Consider the following 25,994-nt stretch of genomic DNA (forward strand, 5'->3'; position numbering starts at 1 on the left):
GAGGATTTTTCTTTTTTTTGGTGGTTTTTCCTGGTTTTTGATTATTTTGGACCCGCAGCTCTGGGGTCGTCCTTAATTAATTAATTAACAAAATAATAAGAATTAATTAACAAAATTTCCACATGGAAATTCCACTTTGGCCCCCAAAAATTCGATTTTTTTTTATCAATTTGGGATTTTTTTTCCTTTTTTTGGTGGTTTTTTCTGTTTTTTGATTATTTTGGACACGCAGCTCGGGGTCGCCCTTAATTAATTAATTAACAAAATTAACGAGGATTAATTAACAAAATTTCCACATGGAAATTCCGCTTTGACCCCCAAAAATTCGATTTTTTTTATCAATTTGGGATTTTTTTTCTTTTTTTTGGTGTTTTTTCCTGTTTTTTGATTATTTTGGACACGCAGCTCCGGGTCGTCCTTAATTAATTAATTAACAAAATGAACGAGGATTAATTAACAAAATTTCCACATGGAAATTCCCATTTACCCCCCAAAAATTCGATTTTTTTTTATCAATTTGGGATTTTTTTTCTTTTTTTGGTGGTTTTTCCTGTTTTCTGATTATTTTGGACACTCGGGGTCGTCCTTAATTAATTAATTAACAAAATTAACGAGGATTAATTAACAAAATTTCCACATGGAAATTCCACTTTGGCCCCCAAAAATTCGATTTTTTTTATCAATTTGGGATTTTTTTTCTTTTTTTTGGTGTTTTTTCCTGTTTTTTGATTATTTTGGACACGCAGCTCGGGGTCGCCCTTAATTAATTAATTAACAAAATTAACGAGGATTAATTAACAAAATTTCCACATGGAAATTCCACTTTGGCCCCCAAAAATTCGATTTTTTTTTACCAATTTGGGATTTTTTTTCTTTTTTTTTGGTGGTTTTTCCTGATTTTTGATTATTTTGGACACGCAGCTCTGGGTCATCCTTAATAATTAATTAACAAAATTAACGAGCATTAATTAACAAAATTCCCACATGGAAATTCCACTTTGGCCCCAAAAATTCGATTTTTTAAAATCAATTTGGGATTTTTTTTCTTTTTTTGGTGGTTTTCCCTCTTTTTTGATTATTTTGGACACGCAGCTCGGGGTCGTCCTTAATTAATTAATTAACAAAATGAACGAGGATTAATTAACAAAATTTCCACATAGAAATTCCACTTTGGACCCCAAAAATTTAATTTTTTTTTACCAATTTGGGGGTTTTTCTTTTTTTTGGTGTTTTTTCCTGTTTTTTGATTATTTTGGACACGCAGCTCGGGGTCCCCCTTAATTAATTAATTAACAAAATTAATGAGGATTAATTAACAAAATTTCCACATGAAAATTCCACTTTGGCCCCCAAAAATTCGATTTTTTACCAATTTGGGATTTTTTTTCTTTTTTTTTGGTGATTTTTCCTGTTTTTTAATTATTTTGGACACGCAGCTCCGGGGTCGTCCTTAATTAATTAATTAACAGAATTAACGAGGATTAATTAACAAAATTTCCACATGGAAATTCCACTTTGGCCCCCAAAAATTCGATTTTTTTTCATCAATTTGGGATTTTTTTTCTTTTTTTGTTGTTTTTCCTGTTTTTTGATTATTTTGGACACGCAGCTCAGGGTCGCCCTTAATTAATTAATTAACAAAAATAACGAGGATTAATTAACAAAATTTCCACATGGAAATTCCACTTTGGCCCCCAAAAATTCTATTTTTTTTAAAATCAATTTGGGATTTTTTTTCTTTTTTTGGTGGTTTTTCCCGTTTTCTGATTATTTTGGACACGCAGCTCCGGGTGGTCCTTAATTAATTAATTAACAAAATTAACGAGGATTAATTAACAAAATTTCCACATGGAAATTTCACTTTGGCCCCCAAAAATTTAATTTTTAAATCAATTTGGGATTTTTTTTCTTTTTTTTTGGTGGTTTTTCCTGTTTTTTGATTATTTTGGACCCATTCTTCATTTTGGTGCTGCCCAAAAATTTTTGGGTTTTTCCCCCATCCCGACCCCAATTTTGGGGTGATTCACCCCAAAATTCATCCTGAAAATTGTTTTTTTTTTCTCCCAGGATCCATCAAATTGAAAACTCGGATAAATTTTATTTAATTTATTTTATTATCGACATTTCAAAAAACTAAATCTCCGTTTTTTTTAGCCAAAAATATCCCGAACGAGCTCTGGAAACGCCAAAATTTCCCAAATCCACCAAAATTCAGGGGAAAACCGTGAGGGGGGTGGGAAAAAAAAGGGGAAAAATGGGAAAAATGAGGGAAAAAAATAAATATTCCCAATTTTGGGAGTGGGGGGCGGGAACCCCATAAAGTGCCAGAGGGGAGGGAGGAAAATTCAATATTTTCCCCCAAAAAATGGTGAGGAAAGGAGCAAAAAAAACGGGAAAAATGGGAATTTTGGGGAGGGTGAATCCCAAAAAATCCAGGCACTGAAAAATGCGGATTTTGGGAAAGTTTTCAAATTTTTGGTCCTAAACGGAGAAAAAAATTCCCGAAAAGGGCCCAAAATTGAAGCGGGGAGGGAGGGAACGGATCCAAGGGGATTCATCCAAAAAAATCCAAATAATTCACCTCAAAAGGGGCAAATTCTGCCACTTTTTAACCCAAAACCGGACCCAAACTTGGGCAGATTTTTCAACATTTTAACCCAAAAGCGGCTTCAAAATTGGGCGGATTTTGCAACATTTTAACCCAAAATTGGGCAGATTTTGCAACTTTTTAACCCAAAACCGGCTCCAAATTTGGGCGGATTTTGCAACTTTTTAACTCAAAATTTGGCTCCAAATTTGGGCGGATTTTGCAACATTTTAACCCAAAATTGGGCAGAATTTGCAACGTTTTAACCCAAAAACGGCTCCAAAATTGGGCAGATCCTTCTCCATTTTAACCCAAAATTGGCGGATTTTGCCTCATTTTAACCCAAAACTGGCTCCAAATTTGGGAGGATTTTGCAACTTTTTAACTCAAAATTTGGCTCCAAAATTGGGCAGATTTTGCAACTTTTTAACTCAAAATTGTGCAGATTTTGCCACTTTTTAACCCAAAACCGGCTCCAAAAATGGGCGGATCCTTCTCCATTTTAACCCAAAATTGGCGGATTTTGCCTCATTTTAACCCAAAACCGGCTCCAAAATGGGGCAGATTTTGCAACTTTTTAACCCAAAATTTGGCTCCAAAATGGGGCAGATTTTGCAACTTTTAAACTCAAAATTTGGCTCCAAAATGGGGCAGATTTTGCAACTTTTTACCTCAAAACCGGCTCCAAAATTGGACAGATCCTGCCCCATTTTAACCCAAAATTGGCGGATTCTGCCCCATTTCAACCCAAAACCGGCTCCAAACCCAAAATTGGACAGATCCTGCCCCATTTTAACCCAAAATTGGGCAGGTCCTGCCCCATTTTAACCCAAAATTGGGCGGATCCTGCCCCATTTCAACCCAAAACCGGCTCCAAAATTGGGCGGATCTTGACCCATTTCAACCCAAAACCAGCTCCAAACCCAAAATTGGGCGGATCTTGCTCCATTTATACCAAAATCCGGCCATGAAGGGCGGCCATGAATGGGATTTCGCCCCAATTTAACCCAAATTCGGCTCCTGGTCCATTTATACCAAAATCCGGCCATGAAGGGACAGACTTTGCCCCATTTCAACCCAAAACCGGCTCCAAACCCAAAATTGGGCGGATCCTGCTCCATTTCAGCCCAAAACCGGCTCCCATTTTAACCCAAAATTGGCTCCAAAATTATGTGGATCTTGCCCCATTTTAACCCAAAACTGGCTCCCATTTTAACCCAAAACTGGCTCCAAAATTGGACAGATCCTGCCCCATTTTAACCCAAAACCGGCTCCAAAACCGGTGGGGCCAACAGCGCGAGTGGGACGACAACGATGACGATGACGAAGACCAAGAAGAAGAAGAAGAAGAAGAAGACCAAGACCAAGACCAAGAAGAAGAAGAAGACGAAGAAGAAGAAGAAGAAGAAGAAGACCAAGAAGAAGAAGAAGAAGACCAAGAAGAAGAAGAAGAAGACGAAGAAGAAGAAGACCAAGACGAAGACCAAGAAGAAGAAGAAGAAGAAGACGAAGACGAAGAAGACGAAGAAGAAGAAGAAGAAGAAGACCAAGAAGAAGACGAAGACCAAGAAGAAGAAGAAGAAGACGAAGAAGGAGAAGACAAAGACCAAGACCAAGAAGAAGAAGAAGAAGAAGACCAAGAAGACAAAGACGAAGAAGAAGAAGACAAAGACGAAGATGAAGACCAAGAAGAAGGAGAAGACGCTCCCACCCTCCGGCGCCTCCGCCCTCACCGCGTGCAGATCCGGATGCGCGTGCCCTTGGCCAGGACGCGGAAGAAGGGGAAGACGCGCTGGCGGCAGCGGATGTGGAAGGTGTGGATGTGGCTCATGCTCTCGGCGTTGTAGAACCCCAGTTGGCCGCGCTCGTAGTCCAGGTAGACGCCGAAGCGCCGCGGTTCCTCGCCGGGCGCCAACGCCGTTTGTTCCGTCGCCGTCAATGCTTGGTACTTCTTCCCGCTGGCGCCCAACGCCCAAATCTCGCGTTTCGGCGGCGCCGCGCCGGTTTTGTCCCGGTGTTGGCGCGTCTCGCCGGCGGCGCCGACCGCCCAACCGCGCCGACCGCCGACTTCCACCTCCCAATAATGCCGACCGGCGCCGAATCCCGGCGTTCCCAACACGCAGAGGTCGCCGTCGCAACGCCGCGAAACGTCCGCGCGACGTTCCGACAACCGGACGCTGCGGCGGTCGTGGGAGAGGATGAGCCGGGGGTGGGCGGTGGAGGGGTCCAAGGTGATGTCGGCTGTGGGTTTTGGGGTGATAAAAAGGATTTTTGGGTGTTGGAAGAGAAAAGTTGGAGTTTTTGCGGCGTCGTGGGGAGGTTTGGGGGGTTTGGAAAGGGGTTGGGCGCTCGGTAAGGTTGGATCGAAACCGTTCAAATCCGAATTTTGACTCTTTCAACTTTGAAATTTTCAACATTTTAAGCCCCAATTTCCATCCTTTAACCCCAAATTTTCACTCTTTGAACTTCGAAATTTTCACCTCTTTAACCCCAAATTTCCACCCCTTTAACCCCAATTTCCAACCCTTCAACCCCAAATTTTCAGTCTTTGAACTTTGAAATTTTTACCACATTAACCCCAAATTTCCACCCCTTTAAGCCCCAATTTCCATCCCTTCAACCCCAAATTTTCACTCTTTGAACTTCGAAATTTTCACCACTTTAACCCCAAATTTCCACCCCTTTAACCCCAAATTTCCAGCCCTTCAACCCCAAATCTTCACTCTTTGAACTTTGAAATTTTTACCACTTTAACCCCAAATTTCCACTCCTTCAACTCCCAAATTTTCACCCCTTTAACCCAAATTTTCCACCCCTTTAACCCCAATTTCCACCCCTTCAACCCCAAATTTTCACTCTTTGAACTTTGAAATTTTTACCACTTTAACCCCAAATTTCCACCCTTTAACCCCAAAATTTTCACTCCTTTGTCAAATTTTTACCTATTCAACCCAAAATTTCCTCCCCTTTAACCCCAATTTCCAATCCCTTCAACCCCAAATTTTCACTCTTTGAACTTGGAAATTTTTACCACTTTAACCCCAAATTTCCACCCCTTTAACCCCAAATTTCCACTCCTTCAACTTTGAAATTTTCACCACTTTAACCACCAATTTTCAGTCCCTTAAATCCCAATTTCCACCCCTTCAACCCCAAATTTTCACCCCTTCAACCCCAAATTTTCACTCCTTCAACTTTGAAATTTTCACCACTTTAACCCAAATTTCCAATCCCTTCAATCCCCGACTTCCACCCCTTTAACCCCAAAATATTGCCAAAATGTGGCAAATTTTTATCTCTTCAACCCTCAATTCCAATTCCTTTAACCCAAATTTTCACCCCTTTAACCCCAAATTTCCACTCCTTCAACTTTGAAATTTTCACCACTTTAACCCAAATTTTCCACCCCTTTAACACCAGAATTTGACAAATTTTTACCTCTTCAACCCCAAATTTCCACTCCTTCAGCTATTAAATTTTCACCACTTTAAGACCCAATTTTCAATCCTTTAAACCCCAATTTTCCATCCCTTCAACCCCAAATTTTCACTCTTTGAACTTCGAAATTTTTACCACTTTAACCCCAAATTTCCACCCCTTTAACCCCAATTTTCACCCCTTCAACCCCAATTTCCATCCCTTTAACCCCAAAATTGTCAAATTTTTACCTATTCAACCCCAAATTTCCACTCCTTCAACTCCCAAATTTTCACCCTTTCACCCCCAATTTCCACCTTTTTAACCCCAAATTTCCACTCCTTCAACTCCCAAATTTTCACCCCCAATTTCCACCTTTTTAACCCCAACTTTAACCCCCAATTTCCAATCCCTTCAACCCCAATTTCCACCCCTTCAACCCCAAATTTCCACCCTTAAACCCCAAAATTTTCAATTCCTTCGACAAATTTTTCCTTCTTCACCCCTCGATTCCGCTCCTCAACCCCAATTTTCCCTTTTTTAACCCCAAATTTCCCCCTTTTCCCCACCTTGGGGCACTTTGCTGAAAACTTTTTCCATTTTTCTCATCACGGCGTCCTGCAGGAAACAATTCCGGAATTTTTTCCCCAAATCCACCGGGACCATTTCGGGCTCCTGGAATTTGATGTTCTCACACCTGGAAAATGAAAAAAACCCCCAAAAAACCCGGGAAAAATCTGAATTTTTCCCATTTTCAGCCACATTTTTCTGGCTTTTTTCCTCTCCCAAATATCCCAAATCACCCCCCAAAAATTCCATTTTTTTGAAATTCCCACAGGGAATCACTGACCTGAGGAAGGTGCCTTTGATGTCCTGAGAAGGGGAAAAAAAACCAAAAAAAAGAGAAAAAAAACAAAAAAAAGAAACAAAAAAAACCCCAAAAAACAAAAAAACAAAAAACAAAAAAAAACCCAACAAAAAACCAAAAAAAGGGTAAAAAATTTAATATTTAAAAACTTTTAAATTTAATCAAAATCCCTCAACTCTCTCAGACCCCCCAAATCCCACTTTTTCCACCCCCAAACCCAATTTCCCCATTTCCCACCCCCCAAATCCCCGTCTCCCACCCCAAATCCCCCATTTTTCCCCCCAAATCCCCCATTTTCCCACCAAATCCCCCATTTTTCCCCCAAAATCCCCCATTTCCCCCCAAATCCCCAATTTTCCCCCCAAAATCCCCCATTTTTCCCCCAAAACCTCATTTTTTCCCGCTAAATCCCCCATTTTTCCCCCAAATCCCCCATTTTTCCCCCAAATCCCCCATTTTCCCCCCAAATCCCCCCTTTTTTCCCCCAAAATCCCCCATTTTTCCCCCAAATCCCCCATTTTCCCCCCAAATCCCAAATTTTTCACCCAAATCCCCCATTTTTCCCCCCAAATCCCCCATTTTTCCCCCAAATCCCCCATTTTTCCCCCAAATCCCCCATTTTTCCCCCCAAATCCCCCATTTTCCCACCAAATCCCCCATTTTTCCCCCAAATCCCCCATTTTTCCCCCCCAAATCTCCCATTTTTCCCCTAAAATCCCCTTTTTTTCCCCCAAATCCCCCATTTTTCCCCCAAATCCCCCGTTTTTCCCCCAAATCCCCCATTTTTCCCCCAAATCCCCCATTTTCCCCCAAATCCCAATTTTTCACCCCAAATCCCCAATTTCCCACCCCCAAATCCCCCATTTTCCCCCAAAATCCTCATTTTTTCCCCCAAATCCCCCATTTTTCCCCCTAAATCCCCAATCTCCCAGACCCCAAATCCCCCATTTTTCACCCCAAAACCCCATTTTTACCCCAAAAACCCCATTTTTCCCCCAAAATAACCCAATTTCCCCCCACCCGGAGCATCTGCAGCCCGTCCTGCCTGTCTGACCCCAAATCCCCCATTTTTCACCCCCTAAATCCCCCAAATCCCCCATTTTTACCCCAAAATCCCCATTTTTCCCCCAAAGCCCCATTTTTCCCTCAAATCCCCCATTTTTCCCCCAAAACCCCATTTTTTTCCCACCCTCAGCATCTGCAGCCCGTCCTGCCTGTCTGACCCCAAATCCCAGTTTCCCACTACCCAAATCCCAGTTTTTCACCCCAAATCCCAATTCCCCCATCTCCCACTCCCCCAATCCCAGTTTCCCACCCCAAATCCCAGTTTCCCACCCCAAATCCCAATTTCCCACCCCCAAATCCCCCATTTTTCCACAAAACCCCCAATTTTTCCCCCAAATCCCCCATTTTTCCCCCAAAATCCCCCATTTTCCCCACCCTCAGCATCTGCAGCCCGTCCTGCCTGTCTGACCCCAAATTCCCCATTTTTCACCCCAAAACCCCATTTTTCCCCAAAATCCCCATTTTCACCCCAAAATGCCCCAATTTTCCCTCACTTTGAGCATCTGCAGCCCCTCCTGCCTGTCTGACCCCAAATTCCCCATTTTTCACCCCAAATCCCCCATTTTCCCCCTAAATCCCCAATTTCCCACCCCAAATCCCAGTTTTTCACCCCAAATCCCATCTTCCCACCCCAAATCCCAGTTTCCCACCCCAAACCCCAATTTCCCACTCCAAAATCCCCCATTTTACCCCAAATTCCCCATTTTTCACCCCAAAACCCCATTTTTACCCAAAATCCCCATTTTTCCCCCAAAATAACCCAATTTCCCCTCACCCGGAGCATCTGCAGCCTGTCCTGCCTGTCTGACCCCAAATCCCCCATTTTCACCCCAAAACCCCATTTTTCCCCCCAAATCCCATCTTCCCACCCCAAATCCAGTTTCCCATCCCCAAACCCCAATTTCCCCATCTCCCAGACTTCCAAACCCCAATTTCCCAATCTTCCAGACCCCAAATCCCCCATTTTTCACCCCAAATCCCCCATTTTCCCCCCAAAACCCCATTTTTCCCCAAATCCCCCATTTTTCCCCCAAAATGCCCCAATTTCCCCTCACTCTGAGCATCTGCAGCCCGTCCTGCCGTGCCGCAGCCTCGGCCTGGGCGATGCGGCGCTGCAGCGCGTCCTGTCTGTCTGACCCCAAAATCCCCATTTTTCACCCCAAAACCCCATTTTTTACCCCAAATCCCCCATTTTTCACCCCAAAATAACCCAATTTCCCCTGACCCGGAGCATCTGCAGTCCGTCCTGCCTGTCTGACCCCAAATTCCCCAATTTTTCACCCCCTAAATCCCCCAAGATCCCCATTTTTCACCCCAAAACCCCATTTTCCCCCCAAACCCCCATTTTCCCCCCCTAAATCCCCCAAATCCCCCATTTTTTCCCCAAATCCCAATTTCCCACACCCCAAAACCCCCATTTTTCCCCCATTTTTCGCACCCGGAGCATCTGCAGCCCGTCCTGCCTGTCCGACCCCAAATCCCCCAATTTTTCACCCCAAAACCCCCAATTTTTCCCCCAAATTCCCCATTTCACCCCAAAACCCCATTTTTACCCAAAATCCCCATTTTTCACCCCAAAATCCCCCATTTTTCGCACTCTGAGCATCTGCAGCCCGTCCTGCCGCGCCGCAGCCTCGGCCTGGGCGATGCGGCGCTGCAGCGCGTCCTGTCTGTCTGACCCCAAAATCCCCATTTTTCACCCCAAAACCCCATTTTTCCCCCGAAATGCCCCAATTTCCCCCCACCCGGAGCATCTGCAGCCCGTCCTGCCTGTCTGACCCCAAAATCCCCCATTTTTCCCCCAAAATAACCCAATTTCCCCTGACCTGGAGCATCTGCAGCCTGTCCTGCCTGTCCCACCCCAAAATCCCCATTTTTCACCCCAAATCCCCCATTTTCCCCCAAAACCCCATTTTTCACCCCAAAACCCCATTTTTTCCCCAAATCCCCCATTTTTCCCCCCAAATCCCCCATTTTTCCCCCCAAATCCCAGTTTCGCCATCTCCCACTCCCCAAATCCCAGTTTTTCACCCCAAATCCCATTTTTCCCCCCAAATCCCAGTTTTTCACCCCAAATCCCATCTTCCTACCCCAAAGCCCAATTTCCCCATCTCCCAGACTCCCAAATCCCAATCCCCCAATCTCCCATCCCCAAAATCCCCCATTTTCCCCCCCAAATCCCCCATTTTCCCCCCCAAATCCCCCATTTTCACCCCAAATCCCCCATTTTTCCCCCAATTTTCCCCCAATTTCCCCTCACTTTGAGCATCTGCAGCCCGTCCTGCCGCGCCGCAGCCTCGGCCTCGGCGATGCAGCACTGCAGCGCGTCCTGTCTGTCTGACCCCAAATTCCCCTATTTTTCACCCCAAAACCCCATTTTTACCCTAAATCCCCATTTTTCACCCCATTTTTTCCCCATTTTTTCCCCACCCTCAGCATCTGCAGCCCGTCCTGTCTGTCTGACCGCAAATCCCCCATTTTTCCCCCCAAATCCCAATTTCCCCATCTCCCACTCCCCAAATCCAAGTTTCCCACCGCAAATCCCAGTTTTTCACCCCAAATCCCAGTTTTTCACCCCAAATCCCAGTTTTTCACCCCAAATCCCAGTTTCCCACCCCCAAACCCCAATTCCCCCAATTTCCCACCCCAAAACCCCCAATTTTTCCCCCAAATCCCCCATTTTTTACCCAAAACCCCCATTTTTTACCCAAATCCCCCATTTTTAACCCCAAAATCCCCCATTTTTCGCACCCTCAGCATCTGCAGCCCATCCTGCCTGTCCCACACCCCAAATCCGCCATTTTTCCCCCAAATCCCCCATTTTCCCCCCTAAATCCCCAATTTCCCACCCCAAATCCCAATTTTTCACCCCAAATCCCAGTTTCCCACCCCCAAATCCCCCATTTTCCCCCAAAATCCTCATTTTTTCCCCAAATCCCCCAATTTCCAACCCCAAACCCCAATTTCCCACTCAAAAATCCCCCATTTTACCCCAAATTCCCCATTTTTCACCCCAAAACCCCATTTTTACCCTAAATCCCCATTTTTCACCCCAAAATCCCCCATTTTTTTCGCACCCGGAGCATCTGCAGCCCGTCCTGCCGCGCCGCAGCCTCGGCCTGGGCGATGCGGCGCTGCAGCGCGTCCTGTCTGTCTGACCCCAAATTCCCCAGTTTTTCACCCCAAAACCCCATTTTTCCCCCAAATCCCCATTTTTCACCCCAAAATAACCCCATTTTTTCCCCACCCTCAGCATCTGCAGCCCGTCCTGCCTGTCTGACCCCAAATCCCCCATTTTTCCCCCCAAATCCCAATTCCCCCACCTCCCACTCCCCAAATCCCAATTTCTCACCTGGAATCCCAATTTTTCACCCCAAATCCCAGTTTCCCACCCCAAATCCCAGTTTTTCACCCCAAATCCCAGTTTTTCACCCCAAATCCCAGTTTCCCACCCCTCAAACCCTAATTTCCCCATCTCCCACTCCCCAAATCCCCCATTTTTCCCCCAAAACCCCATTTTTTCCCCCAAAACCCCACTTTCCTGCCAAATCTCCAATTTCCCACCCCAAATCCCAGTTTTTCACCCCAAATCCCAGTTTCCCACCCCTAAACCCCAATTTCCCCATCTCCCATCCCCAAAATCCCCAATTTTTCCCCCAAATCCCCCACTTTCCCCCCAAACCCCCCATTTTTACCCCAAATCCCCCATTTTGCCCCCTAAATCCCCAATTTCCCACCCCAAACCCCAATTTCCCACTCCAAAATCCCCCATTTTACCCCAAATTCCCCATTTTTCACCCCAAAACCCCATTTTTCCCCAAATTCCCCATTTTCACCCCAAAATCCCCCATTTTTCGCACTCTGAGCATTTGCAGCCCGTCCTGCCTGTCTGACCCCAAAATCCCCATTTTCACCCCAAATCCCCCACTTTTACCCCAAAATCCCCATTTTTCTCCCCAAAAAAACCCCATTTTTTCCCCACCCTGAGCATCTGCAGCCCGTCCTGCCTGTCTGACCCCAAATCCCCCATTTTTCACCCCAAAATCCCCCATTTTTCACACCCTGACCATCTGCAGCCCCTCCTGCCTGTCTGACCCCAAATTCCCCAATTTTTCACCCCAAATCCCCCATTTTTCCCCCAAATCCCCATTTTTCACCCCAAAACCCCATTTTCCCCCCAAAATCCCAATTTTCCCCAAAATGCCCCATTTTCCCCTCACCCTGAGCATCTGCAGCCCGTCCTGCCTGTCTGACCCCAAATTCCCCATTTTTCCCCCAAATCCCCCATTTTTCCCCCTCAAATCCCAATTCCCCCATCTCCCACTCCCCAAATCCCAGTTTCCCACCCCAAATCCCAATTTTTCACCCCAAATCCCCCATTTTCCCCCCAAAATCCCAATTCCCCCATCTCTCAGTCCCCAAATCCCAGTTTCCCACCCCAATTTCCCCATTTTTCACCCCAAAACCCCATTTTTTACCCAAAACCCCATTTTTCCCCCAAAACCCAATTTTCCCCCCCTAAATTCCCCAAATTCCCCATTTTTCACCCCAAAACCCCATTTTTCCCCCAAAACCCCATTTTTCACCCCAAAATGCCCCAATTTCCCCTCACTTTGAGCATCTGCAGCCCGTCCTGCCGCGCCGCAGCCTCGGCCTCGGCGATGCGGCGCTGCAGCGCGTCCTGTCTGTCTGACCCCAAATTCCCCATTTTTCACCCCAAAACCCCATTTTTTACCCAAATCCCCCATTTTTCCCCCAAAATAACCTAATTTCCCCTCACTCTGAGCATCTGCAGCCCGTCCTGCCTGTCCCACCCCAATTTCCCCATTTTTCGCCCCAAATCCCCCATTTTTCCCCCTAAATCCCCAATTTCCCTCCCCAAATCCCAGTTTCCCACCCCAAATCCCAGTTTTTCACCCCAAATCCCAGTTTTTCACCCCAAATCCCAGTTTTTCACCCCAAATCCCATCTTCCCACCCCAAATCCCAGTTTCCCATTCCCCAAATCCCACTTTCCATCCCCAAACCCCAATTCCCCCAATTTCCCACCCCCATTTCCCAATCTCCCAAACCCCCAAATCCCCCATTTTCCCCCCAAAATCCCAATTTCCCCCCAAATCCCCCATTTTCCCCCCCTAAATCCCCAAAATCCCCATTTTTGCCCCAAAATCCCCCATTTTTTCCCCACCTTCAGCATCTGCAGCCCCTCCTGCCTGTCTGACCCCAAATCCCCCATTTTTCGCCCCAAATCCCCCATTTCCCCCCCTAAATCCCCAAAATCCCCAATTTTTACCAAAATCCCCCATTTTTCCCCCAATTTCCCCTCACCCGGAGCATCTGCAGCCCGTCCTGCCGCGCCGCAGCCTCGGCCTGGGCGATGCGGCGCTGCAGCGCGCTCCTGTGCAGCTCCAGGGGCTGCAGCCCCTCCTGCCTGTCTGACCCCAAATCCCCCATTTTTCACCCCAAAACCCCATTTTTACCCAAAATCCCCATTTTTCACCCCATTTTTCCCCCATTTTTCGCACCCGGAGCATCTGCAGCCCGTCCTGCCGCGCCGCAGCCTCGGCCTGGGCGATGCGGCGCTGCAGCGCGCTGCGGTGCAGCTCCAGCGCGGCGACGTTGCGGCGCTGCAGCTCCAGCTGCGCCTCGTGGCGCTCCCGCAGCCGCCGCAGCTGCAGCGCGCGCTCGGCCGCAACGAAGCGCTGCAGCGCTGCCACGGCGTCCTCCAGGTCCTGCGCCTCCGCCCGCAGCTGGTCCTGCGACGCGGGAGGGGAAAAAGGGATTTAGGGAAATTTAAAATTAATTTAATAGAATTTTTTAAATTAAAAAAAGGAATAAAATTTAAAAAAAATTTTAAGAATTTAATAGAAGTTTTTAAAATTATAAAAAGGGAAAAAATTAAAAAAATATTTTAAAAATTTAATGGAAGTTTTTAAAATTAAAAAACGGGAAAAAATTAAAAAAAAAATTTTAAAAATTTAATGGAAGTTTTTAAAATTAAAAAAAGGGAAAAATTTTTTAAAAATTTAAAAAATTTTAAAAAATTAGAAAAAAATAAAAAAATTTTTAAAAAATTAAAAATTAAAAAAATTTAGAAAAATTTAAAAATTAAATTAAAAAATATAGAAATTAAAAAATTAAATGAAAAAAATTTAAAATTAAAAAATTAAATTAAAAAAAATTATAAAAACGCTGCGACGGCGTCCTCCAGGTCCTGCGCCTCCGCATGCAGCTGGTCCTGCGACACGGGGAAAAAGGGGGAAAAAAGGGGGAAATTAATCTAGGAAAAATTAAAATAATTTTAAAAATTTAAAAAATTAAAAAAATGTAGAAATTAAAATATTAAATTAAGGAAAATTTTAAAATTAAGAAATTAAATTTAGAAAAAATATAAAAATTAAAAAAAAAATTTAAAAAGTGAAAAAATTTTAAAATAAATTAATTTAAAAAATTAGAAATGTTAAAAAATTTAAAATAAAAAATTTTAAAATAATTTTAAAATGTTAAAAATTAAAAATAATTAGAAAAATTAAAAAAAAAAATTAACATTTAAAAAATCTGAAAAAATTTTAAAAATTAAAATAAATTAAAAATAAATTTTAAAAATTAAAAAAATTAAAAATTTAAAAAATTAAAAATATTTTTTAAAATTTTAAAACTTAAAAAAAATTTTAAAATATAAAAAATTTTAAAATATAAAAACTTTTAAAAAGTTTTAAAAATTTAGAAAAAAATTAAAAATTAAAAAAATTTTAAAATTAAAAAAATAATTAAAAACTAAGAAATTATAAAAAAATTTTTAAATTAAAAAAATGTAAAAAAATTTTAAAAAGGGAAAAGGTTTCAAAAAATTTTTAAATATTAAAAGAAAACTTAAAAAAATAGAAATAGAAATAGAAATAGAAATAGAAATAGAAATAGAAATAGAAATAGAAACAGAAACAGAAATAGAAACAGAATAGAAAACCCAGAAAAACATGAAAATTAAAAAAAAATATTTAAAAATCAAAAATCAAAAAATTTAAAAATGAAAAATCAAAAGAGGCATAAGAAAAATAAAACTGAAGAATAAAAAATTCAAAAATAAAATAAAAAATTTTAAAATCACAAAAAAGTCAAAATATATATAAAAAAATAAGCTTAAAAAACAAAAGCATAAAAAAACCATAAAATAAAAAAAAATTTAAAAAAATCAGAGAAATCCATGCCCGTAAAATGATTGGGGTGAGCAAAGTGGGGAGAAAAAGGAAATTTTCGGGATTTTTTAGGCGGAATTTCCCTGAGAGTTCCCTCCTGGAAAAAGGAGATTTTAGAAGTCTGGAAGTAAAAATAAAATGTGTCAACCGAATTTCAACAAATTAATTGGAGATTTCTTCGGATCGAGGGAGATTTTTTACGCTCCGTCTGCGTTTTGGGGCGAAAAAAGGGGATTTTGGCGACCTGGCAGTGGCGGTTTTTGGCGGAATTAAAGGCGAAAAGTGAAAAAAGTGAAAAATTGTGTATTTTTCTCACCCTGAGCACGGAGATTTTCTCCTCCTCGCTGGATTTTTGCTTCAGGACGGCGTCCAGCTGCTCCCGCAGCGGCTCCAGGTGGTTCTGCAGCTGCTTCTGGGGGAAATCGGCGTTGGGAGAGGGAAAATTGTCAATTTCTGTGCAAAACCACACCAAAAGTCCCAAATAAGGTAAAAAAACCTGCAAAAACCCAAAAAAACCCCCACAAAAAACATATAAAAAACCTGCAAAAACCCCCAAAAAACCCACTAAAACCCCACAAAACCCCCATAAAAAACCTGCAAAAACCCCCAAAAAAACCCCCACAAAAATCTAACAAAAACCCCACAAAAAATGGATAAACCACCCCAAAAAACCCATAAACTGCCTGAAAAAACCCATAAACCGCCCTAAAAACCCATAAACTGCCCCAAAAAACCCTTCTGAGTCATACAAAAACCCCTCAAAAAGCCCATAGAAGCCTCAGAAAAAAAAACAAAAAAAAAAACTGCTGAAAAAACCCTAAAAAATCTAAAAAAAACCCTTTTAAAAATCTAAATAAAATCTAAAAAAAAATCTAAAAAAATCTTTAAAAAACCCCCAAAACCCTAAAAAATTCTCAAAAATTCCAAAAAAATCTTAAAAAAAATCTAAAAAAGTCTAAAAAAAATCTTTTAAAAACCTAAAAAAAATCTAAAAAAATCTAAAAAAAAATCCTAAAAAATCTTAAAAAAAATCTAAAAAAATTCTTAAAAAAAATCTTTTAAACACCTAAAAAAATCTAAAAAAAATCGAAAAAAAAATCCAAATATCTAAAAAAATCTTGAAAAAACCCCTTAAAAAAAATCTCAAAAATTCAAAAAATCTTAAAAAAAAATAAAAAAAAATCTTTAAAAACCTAAAAAAACCCTAAAAAATTCTAAAAAAAATCCTAAAAAAATCTAAAATTTTTTTTAAAATAAAACCTAAAAAAAAAATTTAAAAAATCTAAAAAAAAACCTAAAAAACCCCTTAAAAATTCTAAAAAAATCTAAAAAAAACCCTAAAAAATTCTCAAAAAATTCCAAAAAAATCTTAAAAAAAATCTAAAAAAAATCCAAAAAATCCTAAAAAAATCTAAAAAATCTAAAAACACCTAAAACCCCCCTAAAACCCTCTTTAACCCCTAAACCCCCTTTCCCCCCTTACCTTGCACTCGTGCACGGCCTCGTCCAGCGGCAGCACGCTGTGCCGGCGGTGCTGCCGCGCCTCGCGGCACACCACGCAGATCGCCGCCTGCTCCTCCTGGCAGAAGAGCTTCAGCGGCTCCTGATGCTCCGGGCACAGCTCGGGGGGACCCCCGGGAGCCCCCGAGACCCCCGAGGAGACCCCCGGGACCCCCCCCGGGACCCCCGCGGGGCGCGGGTGCAGCTCGCGGATGATCTGCACCATGTTGGCCAACTGGAGGTTGGGCCGAAAGTCGCGTTGGAAGAAGGATTTGCGGCATTGCGGGCAGGTGAAAAGGGGCGGGGTTGGGTGGTGGTCTTCATCATCATCATCTTCATCATCTCCATCATCTTCATCTTCGTGTTGTTCCTCTTCCTCTTCTTCCTCCTCGACGTCTTCCTCCATCGCGTCCTCGTAGTCGTTGTCGGTGAAGTAAAGGTCGTCCTCATCACGCCATGTTGATGGTTCTTCTTCCTCTTCTTCTTCCTCTTCTTCCTCCTCATCATCCTCATCATCCTCAGCGGGTTCTTCCCACAGTTCTCCTTCCTCCTCATCCTCCTCTTCCTCCCACATCTCATCATCCTCCTCTTCATCCTCAACCGCGCCGCCTCCATCTTGTTCTTCATCATCTTCTTGTTCTACATCCAGCGCGTCTTCCTCCAGCTCTTCATCATCTTCATCTTCATCTTCATCTTCATCTTCATCCTCCTCCTCGCGGGCCCAGAGGCGTGAGATGCACCCGCGGCAGAAGTTGTGGCCGCAGCCGATGGACACGGGGTCGGCGAAATAATCCAGGCAGATGGCGCAGATGGCCTCCTCCTGCAGCGTCTCCACCGGGTCCGGCCGGGCGGCGGCGGCGGCTCCCAGCGCCGCCATGGCGGGGCTGAGCCTTCCTCCTCCTCCTCCTCCTCCTCTTTCTCCTTCTCCTCTTCCTCCTCTTTCTCCTCTTCTTCTTCCTCTTCTTCCTCCTTCTCTTCTTCCTCTTCCTCTTCCTCCTCCTCTTTCTCCTCTTCTTCCTCCTCCTCCTCCTTTTCCTCCTCCTCCTTTTCCTCCTCCTCTTCCTCCTCCTCCTTCTCCTCTTCCTCCTCCTCTTCTTCCTCCTCCTTCTCCTCTTCTTCCTCCTTCTCCTCTTCCTCCTTCTCCTCTTCCTTCTCCTCCTCCTTCTCCTCTTCCTCTTCCTCCTCCTTCTCCTCTTCCTCCTCCTCTTCCTTCTCTTCCTCTTCTTCTTCCTCTTCCTCCTCTTCCTTCTTCTCTTCTTCCTCCTCCTCCTCCTTTTCCTCCTCCTCCTCTTCCTTCTTCTCTTCCTCCTCTTCCTTCTTCTCCTCTTCCTCTTCCTCCTCCTCTTCCTCTTCCTCCTCCTTCTCCTCTTCTTCCTCCTCCTTTTCTTCCTCCTCCTTCTCCTCCTTTTCCTCCTCTTCTTCCTCTTCCTTCTCCTCCTTCTCCTCCTCCTCCTCCTCCTCTTCCTCCCTCCCTTTGCCGGTGCCTTTTAGGCCTCGCCGGTGTGTCCCGGGGCTCTTTTACCGGAGGAGCCGCCGGTGACTTCCCGGTTGTCCCCGGTGTCCGTCCGGTGCTCTTCCGGTTCTCTCCCGGTTCTCCCGGTTCTCTCCCGGTGCTCTTCCGGTTGTCCCGGTGCTCCTCTGGTTGTCCCGGTGCTTGCTCCCGGTGTCCGTCCGGTTATCCCGGTGCTCGTCCGGTTATCCCGGTGCCCGTCCGGTTATCCCGGTTCTCTCCCGGTTCTCTTCCGGTTATCCCGGTGTCCGTCCGGTTATCCCGGTCCCCGTTCGGTTATCCCAGTGTCCGTCCGGTGCTCTTCCGGTTATCCCGGTGTCCGTCCGGTTATCCCGGTGCTCTTCCGGTTGTCCCGGTTCTCTCCCGGTTCTCTTCCGGTTCTCTCCCGGGTCTCTCCCGGTTCTCTCCCGGTTCTCTCCCGGTTCTCTCTCTCCCGGTTCTCTCCCGGTTCTCTCCCGGTTCTCTCCTGGCGGCGGCTCCGCCACGGCCGGAAACGCCGCGGCACTTCCGCCTTCCGGCGCGCCACGTGACCGGGAGTGGCTCCGGTTGCCGAGCAACCGCGGAAGAAAGACGGGAGCGTCACTTCCGGTGGGGGGTGTGACCGCCCGCGCAACTCGGTGGTGCTGGAGGACTGGGGGCGGGGCTAAAGGAGGGGCGGGGCTTAATGAGGGGCGGGGTTTTGGTGGGAAACTCCGCCCCCAGCGCGGAACGGGGCGGTCCGAGCCCCGCGGTCCCGGTTCTGGACCTGGTTCGGGTCCCGGTCCCGGTCCCGGTCCCGGTCCCACTCCCGGTCCCATTCCCGGTCCGGGTCCCGGTCCCGGTACCACTCCCGGTCTCACTCCCGGTCCTGGTCCTGGTCCGGGTCCTGGTCCGGGTCCCGCTCCAACTCCCGGTCCCATTCACGGTCCCATTCCTGGTCCCACTCCCGGTCCCGGTCCCATTCCCGGTCCCATTCCTGGTCCCACTCCCGGTCTGGGTCCCATTCCCGGTCCCACTCCCGGTCCCATTTCCGGTCCCATTCCCGGTCCCATTCCCGGTCCCGGTCCCGGTCCCATTCCCGGTCCCATTCCCGGTCCCATTCCCATTCCCGGTCCCATTCCCGGTCCCGGTCCCACTCCTGGTTCCGGTCCTGGTCCCGGTCCCGGTCCCACTCCCGGTCTCACTCCCGGTCCTGGTCCTGGTCCTGGTGCCGGTCCTGGTCCGGGTCCCGCTCCAACTCCCGGTCCCGGTCCCGATCACGATCGCGGTCCTGGTCCGAGTCCCACTCCGACTCTCGGTCCAACTCCCGGTCCCGGTCCCATTCCCGGTCCTGGCCCCGCTCTCAGTCCCGGTCCCATTCCCGGTCTGGGTCTCGGTCCCGGTCCCGGTCCCGCTCCCACTCCCGGTCCCGGTCCCATTCCTGGTCCCATTCCCGGTCCCACTCCCGGTCCCAGCCCCATTCCCGGTCCCGTTCCCGGTCCCGGTCCTGGTCCTGGTCCGGGTCCGGGTCCCATTCCCGGTCCTGGCCCCGCTCTCACTCCCGGTTCCGGTCCCGGTCCCGGTCCCGGTCCCAGTCCCTGCCCCTGTCCCGGTCCCGGTCCCATTCCCGGTCCCATTCCCGGTCCCGGTCCCAATCCCGGTCCCTTTCCCGGTTCCACTCCCGGTCCCAGTCCCATTCCCGGTCCCAATCCCGGTCCCAGTCCCATTCCCGGTCCCATTGCCGGTCCCGGTCCCACTCCCGGTCTCGGTCCCATTGCCGGTCCCGGTCCCATTCCCGGTCCTGGCCCCTCTCTCACTCCCGGTTCCGGTCCCACTCCCGGTCCCAGTCCTGGTCCCCGTCCCGGTCGCATTCCCGGTCCCACTCCCGGTCCCGGTCCCATTCCCGGTCCCATTCCCGGTCCCATTCCCGGTCCCATTCCCGGTCCGGTTCCTATTCCAGTTCCGGGCTTTCCCAACCTCCCTTTCCCGCGCTTTTCCCTCGCTGTGGCGCGGAGCGCGCGCAGCGTTTCTGTAGTGTAGCGGTTATCACGTTCGCCTCACACGCGAAAGGTCCCCGGTTCGAAACCGGGCAGAAACACTCCAATTTTCCTCCTTTTTTCCTCCTTTTTTCCTCCTTTTTCCTCATTTTTTCCTCCTTTTTTCCTCCTTTTTTCCTCCTTTTTTCCTCCTTTTTTCCTCATTTTTTCCTCCTTTTTTTCCTCCTTTTTTCCTCCTTTTCTCCTCCTTTTTTCCTCCTTTTTTCCTCCCTTTTTCCTCCCTTTTTCCTCCCTTTTTCCTCCTTTTTCCTCCTTTTTTCCTCCTTTTTTCCTCCTTTTTTCCTCCTTTTTTCCTCCTCTTTTCCTCCTTTTTTCCTCCTTTTTTCCTCCTTTTTCCCTCATTTTTTCCTCCTTTTTTCCTCCTTTTTTCCTCCTTTTCCCTCCCTTTTTCCTCCTTTTTTCCTCCTTTTTTCCTCCTTTTTTCCTCCTTTTTTCCTCCTTTTTTCCTCCTTTTTTCCTCCTTTCCTTCCCTTTTCCCCTTTCCCCCCCTCACTTTTACATTTTCATCCCATCTGAGCCCTTTTTCTTCTCTTTCCCCACATTTTTTCCATTTTTTCCCTCATGTTTTCTCCAAATCCTCCATTTCCCGCTTCCACCCACCCAAATCCTCAATTTCCCAAATTTTTGTCAATTTGGGCAGAATTTGACCCAATTTTAGGCAGAATTTGACCCAATTTTTGGCAGAATTTGGGAAGATTTTGACCCAATTTGGGCAGAATTTGACCCAATTTTGGGCAGATTTTGACCCAATTTTTGGCAGAATTTTGGCCCAATTTTGGGCAGAATTTGCCCCAATTTTGGGCATATTTTGACCCAATTTTTAGCAGAATTTTGGCAGAATTTGACCCAATTTTGGGCAGAATTTAACCTAATTTTGGGCAGCATTTGACCCAACTTTGGGTGGAATTTGACACAATTTTGGGCAGAATTTGACCCAATTTTGGGCAGAATTTGATCCATTTTTCAGCAGAATTTGGGAAGAATTTGACCCAATTTGGGCAGAATTTGACCCAATTTTGGCCAGAATTTGACCCAACTTTGGCCAGAATTTTGGCAGAATTTGACCAAATTTGGGCGGCATTTGACCCAACTTTGGGTGAAATTTGGCCCAATTTGGGCAGAATTTGACCCAATTTTGGGCAGAATTTGATCCAATTTTGGGCAGATTTTGACCCAATTTTTGGCAGAATTTGACCCAATTTTGGGCAGAATTAGACCCAATTTTGGGCAGAATTTGATCCAATTTTCAGCAGAATTTGGGATGATTTTGACCCAATTTGGGCAGAATTTGATCCAATTTTCAGCAGAATTTGGGAAGATTTTGACCCAATTTGGGCAGAATTTGACCCAGTTTTGGCCAGAATTTGGCCCAATTTTGGCCAGAATTTTGGCAGAATTTGACCAAATTTGGGGCAGAATTTGACCCAATTTTGGGCCAAATTTGGGGCAGAATTTGGCCCAATTTTGGGCAGAATTTGACTCAATTTTGGGCAGAATTTGACCCAACTTTGGGCGGAATTTGGGAAGAATTTGACCCAATTTGGGCAGAATTTGACCCAATTTTGGGCAGCATTTGACCCAACTTTGGGTGGAATTTGACACAATTTTGGGCAGAATTGGACCCAATTTTGGGCAGAATTTGATCCAATTTCCAGCAGAATTTGGGAAGATTTTGAACCAATTTGGGCAGAATTTGACCCAGCTTTGGCCAGAATTTGGCCCAATTTTGGCCAGAATTTTGGCAGAATTTGACCCAATTTGGGGCAGAATTTGAACCAATTTGGGGCAGAGATTTGGGCCAATGTGGGCAGAATTTGACCGAATTTTGGGCAGAGATTTGGGCCAATTTGGGCAGAATTTGGCCCAATTTTGGCCAGAATTTGACCGAATTTTTGGCCAGAATTTTACCCAATTTTGGACAGAATTTGACCCAACTTTGGCCAGAATTTTGGAAGAATCTGACCCAATTTGTGCAGAATTTGACCCAATCTGGGCCAGAATTCAACCCAAAACTCTTTTATTTGGGTCGTAATTTGGTAGATAAATATTGACATTAAATCCCCTTTTCCCATCATTTCTGGCTGTGCCCTTGACCCCATTTTGGTTGGAAAATTCCCTTTTTTCCGTCATTTCTGCGAGGAGAAGCCGCACTTGGGTGGGTGAAACGTTGGTTGGAGGGTTGGGAGAGATTTTATCGATTGCAGGATATGAAAAAAAGGGGAAAACACAGAAAATCCCTTTTTTCCAGCAGATTTAACCCCTCCAAAAAAGAAAAAAAATTAAATTTATTTATTTCCGTGGTATATTGGGTGATAATTTACACCATTTATCTCCCTGGTGGTCTAGTGGTCAGGATTCGGCGCTCTCACCGCCGCGGCCCGGGTTCGATTCCCGGTCAGGGAATAATTTTATATTTTCCATAAATTAATTAATTTTTATTTAAATAAAAAATAAATATTTTTTATTTAAATAAAAATTATTTATTTATTTATTTATTTATTTATTTATTTATTTTTTATTTTTATTTATTAATTTATTAATTTATTATTTATTTATTTATTTATTTATTTATTTATTCATAATTTATATATTTAATTTATTTAATATTTTATTTAAATAAAAATTTTTTTATTTAAATAAAAAATTTAAATAAGTTTTTATTTAAATAAAAATTTATATTTATTATCTTTATGTTTATATTTATTATATTTATTATATTATTATTTTTATTATTATATATATTATTATAAAGTATTTATATTTATTATAGTATTTGTATTATATTGTATTATATTGGTATAATATATTATATTATATTATATTATATTATATTATATTATATTATATTATATTATATTATATTATATTATATTATATTATATTATATTATATTATATTATATTATATTATATTATATTATATTATATTATATTATATTATATTATATTATATTATATTATATTATATTATATTATATTATATTATATTATATTATATTATATTATATTATATTATATTATATTAAATCATCATGGGATGAATACATTGAAAGAGAGGAATAATAATTGGAAAAAAAATCGTATTTTTAGAGGGAAAAATAAGATTTAAAAAGGCGATTGACGCTTTGAAAAGGAGAATAATGATAAAAAAAAGGAACTAAAAATTGAAAAAGGAAATAATAATTTATGAAGGAGCGATAATTTGAAAAAGGGAAAGTTGAGCAGGGAAAGGGGAATTATAAAATTTCATTTATTTGGAATTTTACGGGGAAAGGGGAATTATAAAATTTAATTTATTTGGAATTTTGCCCCAATAAAAGCAGGGCCGTGTCAGGAGTGGGATTCGAACCCACGCCTCCAGCAGGAGACCAGAATTCCCGCGGGAAGTAGAAATTCTTGAGTCTGGCGCCTTAGACCACTCGGCCATCCTGACGGCGCCAATTTGGGGCAAAAAAGGGCAAATCGGGGCTTTAAAAAGCAAAATTTTGTTATAATATTACTCTAATTTTATTTTAATTTAATTCCAATTTTATTCTGATTTTATTCTAATTTTATTCTAATTTTATTTGAATTTTATTCCAATTTTATTCCATTTTTATTCCATTTTTATTCTAATTTTATTTGAATTTTATTCTAGTAATATTCTAATTATATTCTAATTTTATTCTAATTTTATTCTGATTTTATTCTGATTTTATTCTGATTCTTTTAATTTTTTTTATTTAAATGTTATCCTAATTTCATTCTATTTTATTCTAATTTTATTCTAACTTTAAGTTTTCCCTCCTTGAGTCTGGCGCCTTAGACCACTCGGCCATCCTGACGGCGCAAATTTGGGGCAAAAACCGGCAAATCCGGACTTTAAAAAGCAAAATTTTGTTATAATTTTACTCTAATTTTATTTTAATTTAATTCAAATTTAATTCCAATTTTATTCCAATTTTATTTGAATTTCATTTGAATTTTATTTGAATTTTATTCTTATTATATTCTAATTTTATTCTAATTATAGTCTAATTTTACTCTTATTTTATTCTAATTTTATTCTAATTTTATTCTGAATTTTTATTTTTTATTTAAATGTTATTCTGATTTCATTCTAATTTCATTCTAATTTTATTCTAATTTTATTCCAATTTTATTCTGATTTTATTCTGATTTTTTCTGCTTTTTTTGAATTTTATTTAAATGTTATTCTGATTTTATTCTGATTTTATTCTAATTTTATTCTGATTTTGCTCCGATTGTATTCTAATTTTATTCCAATTTTATTCTAATTTTATTCTAATTTTTTTTCTCCTTGAGTCTGGCGCCTTAGACCACTCGTCCATCCTGACGGCACAAATTTGGGGCAAAAAACGGCGAATAAATAACGGCCGAAATGTATCATTTTTGGGGTAGAAGGGGTAAAAATTACCATTTTTTTGGGGGGGGATAAATAAAAATTAAAATTTCCCGCCCAACGTGGGGCTCGAACCCACGACCCTGAGATTAAGAGTCTCATGCTCTACCGACTGAGCTAGCCGGGCCCTGAAATTCACTTAAACTGCCCCAAAACCCAAATTCCAACCCAAAAATCCCCAATTTTTCCAGAATCCGGAACTGTAAAAATTTTAATTTGTTGTAATCGCAAAAAACAAAGCGTTGGTCCCTCCTAAAAAGTGTTTTTATCCCCCCTTTTTCTAAAATTATTATTGTTAATATTAGTTATTATTAGTTATTATTATTATTATTATTATTGTTAATATTAGTTATTATTATTATTATTATTGTTAATATTAGTTATTATTAGTTATTATTATTATTATTATTATTATTATTATTATTATTATTATTATTATTATTATTATTATTATTATTATTATTCCTTCAATTTCCATCATCATCCCCATCATCATTATTATCATTATTATTCCTTCAATTTCTATTATTATTATTGTTATTATTATTATTTCTTCAATTTCCATCACTATCATCATTATTATTATTCCTTCAGTTTTTATTATTTTTATTGTTTTTATTACTATTATTCCTTCAATTTATCTAATAATAATAATAATAATAACAATAACAATAAGAACAACAATAATAGGGTTTATTATTATTATTATTATTATTCCTCCTTCAATTTCTCTCATAATAATAACAATAATAACAATAATAACAATAATGACAATAATAAGGATTATTATTATTATTATTATTATTATTATTATTATTATTATTATTATTATTATTATTATTATTATTATTATTATTATTATTTCCTTTTATCGCCCAATAAAAAACGGAGCTGGGGCAGGTGCGAGGGGAAGGGAGAGGCACAAAAAAAAAGGAGAAAATGGATATTTTGTGGGTTCGGAAATGTTCAATTTTTGGGGAGATTTTGGGGGAAAAAAGGGATTTTTTGGGAGCAAAAATTCCCATTTTCCCTGACCGGGAATCGAACCCGGGCCGCGGCGGTGAGAGCGCCGAATCCTGACCACTAGACCACCAGGGAAGTTAATATTGTTAATTACCTCCCCAAACCCCACCGAAATGGCAAATTTTGAGTTAAATCCCCCAAAAATTACCTTTTTACCCCCAAAAATTCCCCTTTTATCTAAAAATTACCTTTTTACCCCCCAAAAATTCACTTTTAATCCCCCAAAAAAAACCTTTTTACCCCCAAAAATTCACTTTTAATCCACCAAAAAACCCCTTTTTACCCCCAAAAAAATTCACTTTTTACCCCCCCAAAAATTCCCTTTTTGCCCCACAAAAATTCCCTTTTTACCCAGAAAAATCCCCTTTTTACCCCAAAAATGTCCCTTTTACCCCCAAAAAATTCCCTTTTTA

The 25,994-nt window shown here is 42.6% G+C and overlaps 1 protein-coding gene, 1 long non-coding RNA gene and 5 other non-coding genes across 7 annotated transcripts; 2 read left to right on the plus strand and 5 right to left on the minus strand.

Annotated features, from left to right (window-relative positions):
- Window positions 1-4,255: 4,255 nt before the first annotated feature.
- Window positions 4,256-17,688, minus strand: TRIM41 (tripartite motif containing 41). The gene is made up of 6 exons (XM_072921070.1): window positions 16,616-17,688; window positions 15,449-15,544; window positions 13,462-13,692; window positions 6,855-6,877; window positions 6,574-6,701; window positions 4,256-4,828 (listed from the first exon to the last, which is right to left on the minus strand). The coding sequence occupies exons 1-6, from the start codon at window positions 17,507-17,509 to the stop codon at window positions 4,317-4,319; spliced, it is 1,884 nt and encodes a 627-aa protein (XP_072777171.1). The 5' UTR covers window positions 17,510-17,688; the 3' UTR covers window positions 4,256-4,316.
- Window positions 5,420-6,565, minus strand: LOC140681386 (uncharacterized). Its single transcript, XR_012052555.1, has 3 exons — window positions 6,380-6,565; window positions 6,256-6,321; window positions 5,420-5,529 (listed from the first exon to the last, which is right to left on the minus strand). It is a non-coding gene; the product is annotated as an uncharacterized lncRNA (long non-coding RNA).
- A 2,437-nt stretch (window positions 17,689-20,125) lies between the features above and the next one.
- TRNAV-CAC (transfer RNA valine (anticodon CAC)) lies at window positions 20,126-20,198 on the plus strand. Its single transcript has one exon. It is a non-coding gene; the product is annotated as a tRNA-Val (tRNA).
- A 2,290-nt stretch (window positions 20,199-22,488) lies between these two features.
- TRNAE-CUC (transfer RNA glutamic acid (anticodon CUC)) lies at window positions 22,489-22,560 on the plus strand. The gene has a single exon. It is a non-coding gene; the product is annotated as a tRNA-Glu (tRNA).
- Window positions 22,561-23,484: 924 nt separating this feature from the next.
- TRNAL-CAA (transfer RNA leucine (anticodon CAA)) lies at window positions 23,485-23,589 on the minus strand. Its single transcript has 2 exons — window positions 23,552-23,589; window positions 23,485-23,530 (listed from the first exon to the last, which is right to left on the minus strand). It is a non-coding gene; the product is annotated as a tRNA-Leu (tRNA).
- A 1,023-nt stretch (window positions 23,590-24,612) lies between these two features.
- On the minus strand, window positions 24,613-24,685 carry TRNAK-CUU (transfer RNA lysine (anticodon CUU)). The gene has a single exon. It is a non-coding gene; the product is annotated as a tRNA-Lys (tRNA).
- An 899-nt stretch (window positions 24,686-25,584) lies between these two features.
- Window positions 25,585-25,656, minus strand: TRNAE-CUC (transfer RNA glutamic acid (anticodon CUC)). Its single transcript has one exon. It is a non-coding gene; the product is annotated as a tRNA-Glu (tRNA).
- Window positions 25,657-25,994: the final 338 nt, after the last annotated feature.

This window comes from Taeniopygia guttata, chromosome 35 (genome assembly GCF_048771995.1).
Source record: "Taeniopygia guttata chromosome 35, bTaeGut7.mat, whole genome shotgun sequence".
In the NCBI taxonomy this organism is placed as follows: domain Eukaryota; kingdom Metazoa; phylum Chordata; class Aves; order Passeriformes; family Estrildidae; genus Taeniopygia; species Taeniopygia guttata.

Coding starts and splice junctions, on each gene's coding strand:
- TRIM41 (XM_072921070.1), bottom strand. CDS start 17,509: ATGGCGGCGCTGGGAGCCGCCGCCGCCGCCCGGCCGGACCCGGTGGAG. Junction 15,545..16,615: donor AGGCCGTGCACGAGTGCAAG/GTAAGGGGGGAA, acceptor GATTTCCCCCAG/AAGCAGCTGCAGAACCACCT. Junction 6,878..13,461: donor ACGGGCTGCAGATGCTCCGG/GTGCGAAAAATG, acceptor TCCCCTTCTCAG/GACATCAAAGGCACCTTCCT.